The following is a 13,637-nucleotide window of genomic DNA, read 5'->3' as shown; positions in this document are numbered from 1 at the left end:
GTACTTTTTCCCTTTCGTCCTTTTTTTTAACACAGATTATGCCAGCCGCGGGCAGAAGAAGTTCGGCGACAAGTGCGAAAACACCTTGGAATGCGGTTTCCCCGGCTCCATATGCGATCCCAAGAAGAAATCCTGCCAGTGCACCGAGGATCTGCCCGTCACCAATCACATTGATAAATGTGGCAAAGGTAAGGCCATGATTCCCCCTCTATTTTCCTTCATTTTCCTTCGCTGTCACTCTGCCAAGTTTTCATTAAAAACCCGTCAGGGGAGAACTGCAGCGGCAAGTGAAATCCCTTCCCCAACGGGTTGTCTTGTCTTGATTGTGGGGCGCAGCCACAAATTCTGTAAATTAAAATAGAAACTTGGCATCAGCCGCAGCGGGTGGCAAGAAAGTGCAACTAATGCACGTTTGACATAATTATAATAGATATTTCTGTGTTCCCCCTTGATACTGTAAATTAGAATCAATTTGGTGGGACTTTCCGAGTTGAGCTTTGATTGGAATATTTATGGCTGCTTGGGATTCTCGAAATCCCCATCTCGACAGCTTGAGATCCTATTTTTATGGGTCTGACTCAACCCTAATGCCTGGCCAAGTGTTTCTTTGGCCATTGATCATCGTATGTTCCGTCAGTTTGACAGGCAGCCGGTCCGTCACTTGGTTATTTTTGTTGGCCAAGTATCTCAGCGATATTTGTCGTCCGAGTGGACAAAAGCTGGCCAAGTCAATCCCGGGTGGTCATATCGCATATCGCACTCCAATCAACCATTAAATCAATCCACAGACCGGCACGACAGCTGGGAAATATTTTTTCCGATAGTGAAACAGCTCCGATTGTTTATTATGCACTGTAAAAAATGTAGTTTTATTATACAATTTTAATACAACCCACAGAGGCCGCCGTGAACGAGTCCTGTTTCTTCAACGAGCAATGCGAGATGAAATACTTCCAGACGGAGTGCCGGGACGGACGTTGCATCTGCCGGTTCGAGATGTCGCCCATTTGGGGCAAGGACGGCTCCGTGGAGTGCAAAGGTCGGTGTGGTCACATACACTTGCTCGAAAACATGACTCGAACTTGGTGGTTAATGGCGCCATATTGTTTGCTTATTTGGCTTCATTCACAGGACGCCAGGACAAGAGGGGAGCCGAGGAATACATCGATCCGGCCATGATTGGCGTGCTGGTAGGAATGGCATTGATGTTTATTATTATTTGTGTCGTCCTGCGATTGTTTAGCCAGTGAGTAAATTGCAATGCAAACATCATCATTAAATCCACAAACTCACTCCCTGCACTTTTCACCTTAATAATCTAAATAGTCAAAACAGGTTAATAGCTACCAACTGCAGACATGCAAGACATACACTGGATTCTATTTAGAATCAATCTTCAGTTTACAATCTCTTACCATTTATAAGTACAAATTAATTTTCTTAGCCACTGCCTTTAGTATGTCTTTGCAACCTATCTACCGGCAATTTATACTTGCAACTACCTCATCTCATTTCAATCTCATCCATTCGCTCTTGCCAATAAACTGGGTCAATGGGTTTGCCGATGCTTTGATGGAACTTCATTAAATTGTGGTTGGCAAGCGATACATAATTCGAGCACCAATTAATTTCCACTCTAATAAACAGAATTTCTGCATTAATTGGCATTAAAGAGAGTCACCATCACCCCACCACCCACACACATTTCCTCCGCTTTGAAAGCCCACATCACCCGCCTTTCGTCTAGTCGTTGCTGAACCATGAAACGTAACTAATTTCTGCCATCTTTTCGCCGCACGGCAACCTGGCAACCCGGGTAAATTGCAGAGCTCGCTGGCGTGAGAACCGGACCATCTTCAATACCCCGAATCCGCGCCTGATGAACGTCTCCCTCCTGCGGGACAGCAAGCTGCTCCACGGACAGGAGCGCCGCGGCTCCAGGATGTCGGTGCGGGCCCCCTCTCGGCAGCCTAGCATGGCCTCCCTGCGGCCCCACTCGCCGAATCCGTCGCTAGGTAAGACAGGTTTGTATTCCAGTCCTGTCAGTGTCCTGCCAACAGTCCTGTCTCTGGTCTTCCGCGCGTGCATCTTTTGTTCTTTTTTTTTTGGTTTTGTTTTCCACATTTTTTTGTTGTTAACTTTTAGGTTGAGTTTTTCTATGGTCTGTCTGTTGTCTCAACAACTTGCAGAACTTTCTTTTTACAGCGAACGAAAGCGAAAACCCCCAAGTACTTACCCAATCAATCAATCAGTCAGTCAATCAGCCAGTCAGTCAATTGATCAGTCAGTCATCAGAAAACAAGAAACGAACATAATAAACAATGGGGGTTTTGGATGCACTCGAGATACTTAGCATTGGACGTTTAAGATACTTTTTAATTAATTAGATACAACTTTGAGGGCTTTTGAACTTTGGAATGTTCTAAATTTTTAATTTATTTTTATGTTGAATTAACGTGCAAATAAAATTCATTTCAATAAATGTTAAATTGCACTTATTTTAGTCCTAAGGATTTTTTTTTTCTATCAAATGAAATCAATCTCCTACACGTGTTGTACCAACGTTTAATTTACAATTATGATTTATTGATTTATATTCTTTTTATTGGCAACTAGTGCGTTGGGCGGTGTTGTGTTGCCAACCTATCTGGCCTATCTGACCATATTCGCCACCTTAACCCAACAGATATGCCCAAGACAAGCGGAGCAGGAACAACAACTCTTCGGGGGGCTCAATCACTTTGACTGACAGTTTAAGAACCGTTTTATTCAGCGCCATTACGGTGATAATTGTTGTTGTGCGAAGCCCAGCGGACAGTTGTTTGAAATTACCTTTTTTTTTGGGTAATATTTATATTGTTGTTTGAGTTTTGCGCCCCACCACTTACCACCACCACCCAACGCCTACTGCCCGCCCACCTACACCCCCATCAACCCCCGAAAAACTTTCCCCAAATTCGATGTCGCGTGCCCAGCTAAAAGCAAAATATTAAACGTATCCAACCGCTCATTTCCCTCTCCAACAAAAAATAATACAAAACACCTAAAAACAAAATCCACAAAACAAAAAACTGCGCCGGAAAACACAAACATAAACAAAAACCGAATACGGGAAACCCAAACAAAAAGGACGCATGATCCGGTCGAAGAGCAACACACGCTCGAGTGACTCCCGGGTGAGCGATGTGTCCACCTGCTCCCGATTGCTGGAGCATCCGAGCGCCGCCAGCCAGCACAACCTGGTCCATAGCCATTTTCTGCCCTACGTGCCAACGACTACGGCGGCTACCGTGACCGCCACCGCAACGACGACGGCCACGGCGGCGCCGGCAGGGTTGGGTGCTAGCACAACCACAGCCACAACGTATGCTGCCTCTGCCACGCCTTCGACCACGACCACACCAACGCCCACACCAACGCCAACGCCCACGCCCTCGGCAAACGCCACCAGCACCACCACATATGTGTCGTCTGCGGGGACGGTTCCATCCTGTGGTCGACCGACTAAGTTCTAGATCACCGCGATATATGTACATTTGTAATATATATATATTCTCTATATATATATCTGTCTGTATACGTATCACACACAATGACAATGAAAAATATCTGAAAACGCATCCATATCAGGGTCCAAGAGGTAGGCAGACCTGAGAAACCAATGCTAAAATCGTAAAAACGTAAAACCCACCCAACCACCAAAAAATACACCCAAATATGTTGACAGTCTGCGTAGTGTACTCGTATATTTGATGTCTTGTCTAGCGAAAGTTGCGTCCAAAAAGTTGTACTCGTATCCGTTTAAAGTACGCTTGGGAAAAATACGTTAATTTAGTTACTGGAAAATATAGTAAAATAAACTCTATAAATGTCCATTAAATATATGCTGTCTCCTGTCTATATAACTCTCCAATCTCCAATCTTATATACTATTTAATAAAATAAACGTAATTATCCCAAGTTTACCCGTAGTTTTCGTTGTACTCATTATTTTCATTGTTGGCTCGAACTGTTGTTACCCTAGATCTTAAGCCGTAGTTGAGAGTTGCAGTTAACCTGTTCGTACTACTAATAATACTCCAACTTTCACTACTCCTGCCACTGCCACCAAAGCCTCTTAGAGAACACCCAAAGATACTGAAAACCCAGATACAGATACAAATACAGACAAGATATCCAACAGATACAGATACAAGGAAAAACTCGTAACAAAAGCCCCATCGAAACTTGAAAACTCTTTCTAACCTACTCTGAAAATCCATTGCAGCATCCTTTTTAAGTTGAATTTCCGCTTTAGTTCATTTCCTTTCTAGCACGGCTATCTAACTATAGTTTCCTTAAATGGCTTTATTCAAAAAGACTATTTCAAATATAATAAATACTTATAACAAAACGGAAGACGATCAAAAGAGTAAGAGATATATTTTCAATACTACTTCAAATATTTGTAAAAACTAGTTTCTTTAATATTCAAAATTTAAGATATAAATGGTATATAATTTAAAAAGGAAATTAAGGAATATATTATATTTGCTCTTTCGATCGTTCTGTATATAGAACATATAATACAAAGTAGTAGAACTCGTAGAATCCAGTGGATCCAACCACTCGAACTCGAGTTCCCCGTTGATCACATTGCTGTTGTCCTGTGATGCCAACGATAACTTCCCTTCAATCGGTTATCCGTAGTGTCCAAATGAATATACTCTCCTTGACCTTCAGATACTAATGATCTATTTTGGTGAATGTTACCGCCCACAGGCTCCCATTCCGAGTCGCATGGCAGTGCTAGCAATGCCTCGGCCACATCTGTGCGCTCCAACCGCAGCAACTCGGTAGCTCCCGGCAAGGTGGCTCACCACGAGCGTCACGGATCAGCCCATCGCCAGCACCACCAACATGGCGGACACCACCAGCAGCAGCAGTCGCATCCGCAGTCGCCGCAGGATCAGTCGCTGGTCACCAACATCACCACCAATCCGGTGGCCGAGAGCGTCACCGTCGAGATCATTGAACCGGGACAGAAGTAAGGATGTATTTAGGATTTGGTAGAAGAAAAGGATACCCTAGGCAACATGGCATAGGCAAGATTAACTGGCAAACTCTCTGAACACGAACACTGGACACGAATTCGAATCGTCGATATGTACACAATAAATTTAAAAAAAGAAGAAAAATAATTCTAAAGCATATAGTCACGATACATGCACGCGATAATAAGGCTGGCTCGTCCTGGGAAATATCCAAAAGGGTCGGGTCCTGTCAGAAACCAACTTACACATGACGCCATTGTTAGACTCTTTTTTGACAAAGGAAATTTTTGCAATTAATGAACATTTTTTAACCAAACCAGTTATATACTTATTAGATATATACGGAGCATATAACACCTTTGCCGACACTCACACACATACACCAAAAACAATGCTAAATGAATTAACCGTAAAAAAATAATTGAAAAAAACCTTGCATAACAAATTCATACTACTCTTTTTTTTCAACCAAAAAAAAAAAACAAAAAATCAAGAAAAGAAAAGAATCTTTATTAATTTAAATAATATATTGTAATGCAGTTATATAATCTAAGCTTTGGGTTAAAGGCTTTAAGGATTTAACGAGAAAATAAAAAAATGAAAGGAAACCAAACGCAATGTAGAGAAATTCTAGAGAAACCCTAGTGTCAGGCTAGATCTCAACTCGTAGTGTTCTATAGCCAATTAATTGGATGTCCTTTCGCAAAGGAGGCCCTCAGCATCGTTGCCAAAGATGCGATTTATTGGGAAAACCCAAGAAACCAAAACCAAATTACCAAAAGCAAAAACCGCTGATACAACGCCTTATCTATATACTATATAGTAGTGAAAAGCCGCCTCCAATTGCCGCTCTAGATCCCACATATGGATGTTATTGCCCAAAAAGAAATCGATGGGAAAAAAACCAAGTTGAAGAGAGATATTTAACAACCTCGGGACCATATTTTATAATCAAAATATGCGTTTCATTGCGATGCACGCACGTTCACCATTATTCTCGTTTTGGGTTTTAGTCGTTTATGTTTTAGCCACTAAAAGGCCGTCAGATAAAGGATTAAATATGGTATGGATAGAGAATACTATATATTTTTAACAACTATTTGTAAACTGCTAGCTGAGCAAAGTTTTAGGGAACACTCACAACTTGATATTAAATATTTAACGCCTATATACAATGGTAGCGTCTCGACCAAGAGGCCAAAATCTAAATTGACTTCCATTTATGTTAAATTGTGCTAAATATTTAGTTTGAACAGCAGTTTCCAATGCCAGATACCACACACACATCCCAAGGATCGGAGTTGGGGACTCTTGAATTGGGCATTGGGCTAGTCGAGAATAGGGGAAGATTTTCGGGTCTGTCCAATGCGGAGTTTGAAGTCCATGCCGGTCGGAGGATCTTTGCGTTATAGCCAAGGTAGATATAGAGCAGTTTGATATTGATAAGGTTAAGTTGTTGCCCCAAAGTAACCAAATGGACCGTAATACCAAAAAACCGACAATTCTCATTTGCTTTTGTGCTCAATCAAAGAAGCTTAACTGTGAGAATACCAAAATGAATACAAGATACAAATAAATGTAGAGCGAAAGAAATCTTAAAGTTGCTTGAGAACTTCTTCTAGCCGAACAATTACAATTAGAGTAACAAACAAGAATATTTAAAAAAAAAATATAGAAACAAAAAAAAACGAAAACAATTTTATTAAAGCATCGAATTTTTCTTAAAACCAAAACAAATGAGCAAACAAACAATCTTATTTCTAGGACAACCAAATCTAGTTACTTATTTACATTTCGAATAAATGGCATTCGAGAATAAAAACAATTTAGACTTTGGAATTTGGGGAAGAATTTCAAGGTTTAACTTTGTTTTTTTCCTATACCAAACTGCAAAACAATAATATCTAAGCACCAAAGATTAAGAGTATATAACAAATAAATTTAAAAATGAGAATACAAATAAAAGAATTCACTGATTTTTCTATTTACATCAAATAATGTTGAAGGCAGACTTTAAGCGAATTTTAAATAAGCTAAAAATCAATGAGGAGCATGACGAGAGAATATTTTAAAACCAATTATATACATACATGAATATGCTTTATTTACTTTAATATTAACATTATACACAACAACTACATACAAATATTATATACACTTGTATTAAAGTTTCGTGAAAAAAAAAACAAAACTGCTACCAAACCGAATGCGATAAATTCATTTACACTCTACCAAGGAAAAAAAAAACTAAAATTTTATATATGAAGTCTCGTAAATCTAATATATATATACATCTAGAATCAAACGCCATTATCGCACATCTAAACTAAATTTAATGAGATAATTCGTTAAGCCTAGACGAGAAACAAAACTAATAGAGTTGAACACTTCGATTTCTCATGTGACTTGAAACTACAAAAAAAAGCATACAACTAGCAAGGATCGTAGTTATAGAGAGCGAATCAAGCCAGACAGTACGAGTAGCGGAAAAAATATAGAGGACGGTATACTTACATACAAACCTAAAATGATAATTGCTTTTTTTCAAACTTCAAGACGGCAAACGAAAGAGTTGAAACAACTAAGTACGAGTATATATTATGAAGTACATATAAAAGTATATACATATATAAACTATATTTAAAGATCAGTTCACTATAATAAAGTCTATATTACCATACCTTACAACAAACCAAAGCAATCTACACAGGTGTTCGAATTTATTAACAGCAGTCTTTCACAGAGTAGTCCCCTTCAACCCCGTGTCCAGCACGGAGCTCTCGTCCTCCGACTTGGCGTGGCCCAGCACTCGTTTCCGGTAGCTCTGCTCCGCCAGATATTTCAGGTGCTGGGCTGTGCCCACGCCGGTCTTCTCCACGAAACGGTGCAGGTATCCGTGCCTGTTGCGCAGCAGCTCGTGCGGATGTCCCAGCTCCACCACCCGTCCCATATCAACCACCATCACCCGATCGTTGTCCATAACTGTATGGAGTCGGTGGGCAATGGTCAGCACAGTGCAGTGAGCGAATCTGGAGTGTATGGTTGCCTGGATGAGATGATCGGTCCTGGAAATCGAATTCAAAATACATTATTTTTTAGGGAATTATATATTCCTTTATAACATCATCTATTTACTTTTCTGATTCTGGTTCTTCAAGGCATAATCTATACCAACTATAGTAAGCATTTAAAATGTTACTCTTAAGGCTTTCCCGCCACAAAACTTATATAACCAGGAACTATTAATCAATAGTAATAATAGTATCTTTTTTATTGAGTTAGTCTTTTTTTTAAAACTGTCTAGATAACAAAATAAACAAATTTTACTACGCAGTTTCCTGAATTTGAATATGAGAATATTAAACAAAATGTCTGCCCTGTCATTTTTGACATTCGTCATTTTTGGCTGTCCGCTCTGACGTCGCGGTTTTTTGTACTTTCAGAGGCATTGAATTATGAAATCAATCAACATTTTACGGGTTTCCAAACCAATCTAATTAGTCGGTCAGCTGATTTTAAGTTAGCGTCTAAAAAAGTTTAAGGAAGTATTATATTTGACTTACTCGGGATCAACGTTGGCAGTCGCCTCGTCCATGATGAGTATTTTGTTCTGGCGGAGGAGAGCTCTTGCCAGGCAGACCAGCTGCCTCTGGCCCAGACTAAAGTTAGCTCCATTATCGTGGAGGCGACACCATAGCCCGTCCTTAAGATTCGATACAAACGCCTTCATGTTGACAGCCTCCAGGGCGTGCCAGAGCTCCGCGTCCGACTTCTCCTCGAACGGGTCGAGATTGAAGCGGAGAGATCCCGAGAAGAGCACCGGATCCTGGGGGATAATCGAGATCCTGCTCCGCAGATCGTGCAATCCCAGATCCGCGGTGTCATAGCCATCGATGGCTATGTGGCCTTCGTTTTGGGCCAGCCGGAAAAGGGCCTGAGCAATCGAGGACTTTCCAGCTGCCGTGTGGCCCACAATCCCAATCTTTTCTTCTCCCCGAATGGTAAAGTTTAGTCCTTTGAGGACATAAGGACCGTGGTTGTTATAGCGCAGTCGCAGATCCCGGAACTCCAGCTGTCCGCCACTGGGCCAGTGTTTTGGTAGCTTAACCGATTCCGGAGTCTCGTAAGCGGGTTCCGAGGGGATATTGGCATATTCCAGGACCCTTTCCACACTGGTCATCATGTTCTCCAGCTCGACGGTCTGTCGCATTCCTGCCTGACACATTAGCACCAGGTTCATGGACTGGGTGATGGCCAGACCTACATCTCCACTATAGTAGCCCCGCCGGCTGTCAAAGATCAGGAAGCTAAAAGTCACAGCCGCAATGTAGAGGACACATATGAGATCCGTCCAAAAGGCAAAGGCTCTATTGATGCTGACATAAAGATATAGTGCGGAGGTGTTCTCGTTCTGGTAATAATGGAAGCTCTCTTCCATCCGTTTTTTTCCATCCAGAGCTCGGATGGTGGCCAGACCCCTAAAGGTGGTATTGGTATGGGAATAGATGGGACTGCGGGCTGGAATTTGGAAATATTTTGTAACTATTTGGGTAAGAATCTCATAATTATAGTTAGTACTCACTTATGGTTTCAATTCTTTTCAAACTCCGGCTAGCTCCGATGTACAGACATCGACACCCGTATAGTAAAGCCACCACAACGATGGCCGGAATCAGGAGCCATATATTGGCGGTACTCACAACCGCCAGTACGGCCAAAGCGTTCACCGCAAACTCTATGGAATCCATCAAGGACTGGGGAAGGTTCACATCAATGGCCAATATATCGCTGGAAAAGCGATTCAGTATCCTGCCGGAAGTGGCCACAGTAAAGAAGTTCATACAGGCACTGATGATCCCCCGGAAGAGATCGTTGTGAATCCTTAGAGAAATGCGCAAAGTCATCGCAAAAAATCCAAAAGTTCGCAAAACGTAGAATATCAAAGTGCTCAGGATGAGGAAGGTATACAGGGTCACCATGTGCATACGGGTTTTATGATACTCCGGGACTGGCTCGTGGAGATTTGGCTCCGTTTCCTCCCAAGTGGCCCTGTTATTAATTAATATTTAAACTAAATAAATGTTTCATGGAATTTAAAAAAACAATTTAAAGGGAAATCCTCTTAGTTATAGTTTTTATCTTCCTAATAGTAGAAGTATTGAACTAACCAGACAACATGCATTGTCAAGATAATACAATCGATTACATCTGTTGGGAAATCCTGACTATATTTATGACAATCAACAACTGGAACAAGTACACGCGTTTATCAATCTCTCTTGATATTATAACATCAACATTGTAAATCAAAATAACTAGCAACCAATGACTCAACTTCTTTTTAATTTAGTCACTAGACACTCAAAAATCTTGACTTGGATTTCGTCAGATAGGGAATTTTTCGGTTCTATTTTTAATCTAATAAAGTATTTCGCGAAATCTAGATGTTATTACTCACCACTTGGAGAGAAATATATCCATTGTAGCTTCCGAAACACGGGCCACGACGAACAAAATAAGGATTATGGCCACCACAACAGGGTGTCCCAGTTCCCGTAAATAGGCCCTGTAGGTCTTCAACTTGACCGACCCTTTGTCCTGCTGCTCCTTGAACTGTTGCTCTAGTTTATTCCGGTCGAGGTGCTCCTCCTGGGTTAGGGACTTTCTCGGCTCCGGATCCTCGTAAACACTGTCCGTACGCATGGCCCTTAGCTTCGCTACCTCAACATCATTGGCTACCGACATCCGGAAGTTGATAAGTTTTCTTAAGGCATCGTATTTCCCCTGGACAGAGATTCGCCCGCCTTCGAGCAGAAGAAGATGATCCACATGACGCAGCAGCTGCACGCGATGGGTGACCAGGATGCGGATCTTGTTTGCCAGGAACTCGTTGAGGCAGCGATCTAAAAGCATTTTGCTGACATGGGAGTCCACGGCGGACAGAGGATCGTCCAATAGGTAGATGTCAGCTTTTCGGTAAACTGCTCTGGCCAAGCTAACGCGAGCTTTCTGGCCTCCACTTAAACTGGCACCGCCCTCACCCACTCTAGCAGAATCTCCACCAGGTAACAGTTCCACATCCTTGTCCAGGTGGCAGACTCGAAGGACCTCTTGATATCGTTGCTCGTCGAAGGGCTCAGTGAAAAGTATATTTTCCCGAAGAGTTCCCTTCAATATCCACGGTTCCTGGGGAGCGTAGCTCAGAGCCCCATTCAACTCCACACTCCCGCTAATAATGTCCAGTTCTCCCAGAATGGCTTGAAGCAGAGTACTCTTTCCGGCACCTACCGTGCCCACAATTCCCAAGAACTGCTGGTCCGATGCCTGGAAACTGACGCCCTCAATGTGTCGTTGGCGCTTCTCCTGATTGGCCTGATCCCAGCTAGCCGTTAGTTTCTGAACCGTGATACTCTTCACCTTCGCCTTTGGATTATGTTTACGGCCGTAGAAATTCCCGTGATCGGGGCTCTCATCCGTAGTCTTAATGTTACCCACTCCGCCATCTGAAGGGTTCTCGTGTTGGAAAAGGAAGTCTTTGACGCGGTTGGCCACCACAAATGTCTCCACCCACATATTTATGGCCAGCGGCCAGGTGTGTAGAAGTGAATCATTCAAGTGATCGTAGTAGCTGGAAACTATGAACACCTTCTGGGCGGTGACAATGTCGCCGGTGAACACATAGGTTACCAGTGAGAGGAACAGCGAGAGCTTAGAGATCATGTCGGTGCACTGCAATCCCGCATAGATGTAGGTAGATCCTCTGATGGCTTTCATCTCCTCCTTTCGCACTTTGGCGATCAGCTTGCCGAAGGACTTCTCCCAGGCGTACATCTTAATCAGCTGCATGGCGGCGATAATCTCATTCATTAGCTTCACCCGATCGTCTCCGAATTCGGCGGATTTTCTCTTGTACCGGCCGTTTGCCCGGGCGGCCCAAGCCTGGAGTGGAATAAATGCCAGGATGGCGGCGAGTCCCACTATCGCCGGCCATCCAATCAATTGGTATATGATGTAGACGAAGACAGCGCCCTCCAGTGGGCCGCGCCACAGCTCGTGGAAGTTGTAGAAGGCCTCATTAAAGGTCGGCAGGTCCGTGGCCATCAGGGCTATGGCATAACCACTCACCCCACTGGTGTCCGCCGCCACCGAGACCCGCAGGAACTTACGGTACACGAGTCCAGTGCAGGCCAAGCGGATGCGCGAGCCCACACGGAAGAGGTACTTCATAAACGGATGATAGAAAAGCCCAGAGATCAGGGAGCAAAGTACTACGCCCATGGCATACATGTAGGCCGAATGTTTGCTGATATTGTTAGAGCTCTCCGAGAAGAAGGACACTAGGCCACCCAGCATCAAGGGCTGTGTGGTGCTGAAGGGACCCAATGAAAGGTAATGAATGGTGAGGTTTTCACTTTTTATAGAATACTTACTGCACTGCAATGGTCAGGATTGAATAGACAATGCTCGATGGAATAAAACTCCAGCCGTAGGCTCTGAAGATCATGCGCAGGACATTGGGCTTGGCCCGCTGCAGCTCCTGCTCCCAGAAGACCAACAGATACGAGGACACATTGCAGCTCTCTAGACTCGGATCGGGAGCATAGAGATCTGCGGGATCGAGATTCCGGCGCAAGCCTTTCATGAGAATCTCGCTCGTCCAGCTGCAAGTAGACAGAGCACAAAGTCAGTGAAGAGTTCCGAGGGGTGTTGATGGACGGACGACATCGTGACAGGTGTCGTCCAGATGTCGGGGCTATTTATCGCGTTTCACAGGCGAGTCCACTCGTGCGGCTGTAAATTCCGAGTGACGGCCAAGGTACTGGCTATAAATCTGGCAGCGGGCAGTTCGTCACTCAACTCCGTATCTAATCAGCAGGACTTCAAGAGGGGTCAACGCTTGAAGTCCCTCCGAATTTTAAATTTAGCAAAACACTTCTCACGAGTTAACTTATTTCGAAATATTACGTATACGCCACGGCGACACACGACGGACACGAATCACTCACATAAAAAACCATTTGGAGAGGAAATTGGCCTTGGCCACTGGATTTGGTTTGCGTTGCTCATAGGCGGCACTCATTCTAGTTAGCCAATCCCCTCAAACAATATGCATAGGTGGCCAAATATCACATATGTATGTATGTAGATCGTTGACACGATTTCTTCTTTCCACTCGCGTGCGGTTCTTGTGCCGCTTCAGTTTCAACTAACTGCCTGCCCGTCCGGACAATTCAATTTGAACTAACTTCGCGCGACTACGTTGTGGTCGGGAATCATCGCCATAAATCAATGATCCGCCTGCCGTCCTATCGAACAGCCCAGTTTTATCTTAATTCCCGATGACAGCAACCCATCACCGGAGCAGACGCTGCAACAACTGCCGCTGATTTTTTTTGGCTAAGTGTGTTTTGCTGTTTTTTTCCCAAAACTTTCGATCCGCTCGCGGGACATCCCGACCGATTCGCTGGAGGGGGGCTAGGGGCAGTAGATTCTAGTGACCACCTCTCCCGTATCTTATCGGAGCCGGGGGTGCTACCGTGTTGACTTACTTTGATTACACTTTTCAGCAATTGACAATTTTAATTGGAAGGTTCATCCTTATCA

At 43.4% G+C, this 13,637-nt stretch overlaps 2 protein-coding genes across 8 annotated transcripts in view; one reads left to right on the top strand and one right to left on the bottom strand.

Moving 5' to 3' along the window:
- The window catches only part of jus (julius seizure), a 29,406-nt gene extending 21,676 nt beyond the window's left edge, over positions 1–7,730 (top strand). For 2 of the 7 annotated variants that reach the window (XR_011443415.1, XR_011443416.1), the window contains exons 3-8: positions 36–188; positions 899–1,039; positions 1,132–1,246; positions 1,828–2,024; positions 3,130–3,640; positions 4,762–4,896. Coding sequence is in view for 3 of the 7 variants with exons in the window: in XM_070282110.1 (XP_070138211.1) it covers positions 36–188; positions 899–1,039; positions 1,132–1,246; positions 1,828–2,024; positions 4,762–5,030 (875 nt within the window). In the remaining 4 variants the exon portion in view is untranslated. Of the gene's footprint in view, positions 1–35; positions 189–898; positions 1,040–1,131; positions 1,247–1,827; positions 2,025–3,129; positions 3,641–4,761 lie in introns of those variants that run through there. The other 5 variants (XR_011443417.1, XR_011443418.1, XM_070282111.1 and 2 more) reach the window with 5 other exon arrangements.
- LOC108119790 (probable multidrug resistance-associated protein lethal(2)03659) lies at positions 7,606–13,216 on the bottom strand. The gene is made up of 6 exons (XM_017233158.3): positions 13,040–13,216; positions 12,464–12,694; positions 10,492–12,402; positions 9,616–10,082; positions 8,597–9,551; positions 7,606–8,098 (listed from the first exon to the last, which is right to left on the bottom strand). The coding sequence occupies exons 1-6, from the start codon at positions 13,111–13,113 to the stop codon at positions 7,771–7,773; spliced, it is 3,966 nt and encodes a 1,321-aa protein (XP_017088647.2). The 5' UTR covers positions 13,114–13,216; the 3' UTR covers positions 7,606–7,770.
- Between the last annotated feature and the right edge of the window lie 421 nt (positions 13,217–13,637).

Source organism: Drosophila bipectinata, chromosome 3R, assembly GCF_030179905.1.
Source record: "Drosophila bipectinata strain 14024-0381.07 chromosome 3R, DbipHiC1v2, whole genome shotgun sequence".
Taxonomy (NCBI): Eukaryota; Metazoa; Arthropoda; class Insecta; order Diptera; family Drosophilidae; genus Drosophila; species Drosophila bipectinata.
Note: the sequence above shows the minus strand (reverse complement) of the source record. Positions and strands in the feature narration are given on the sequence as shown.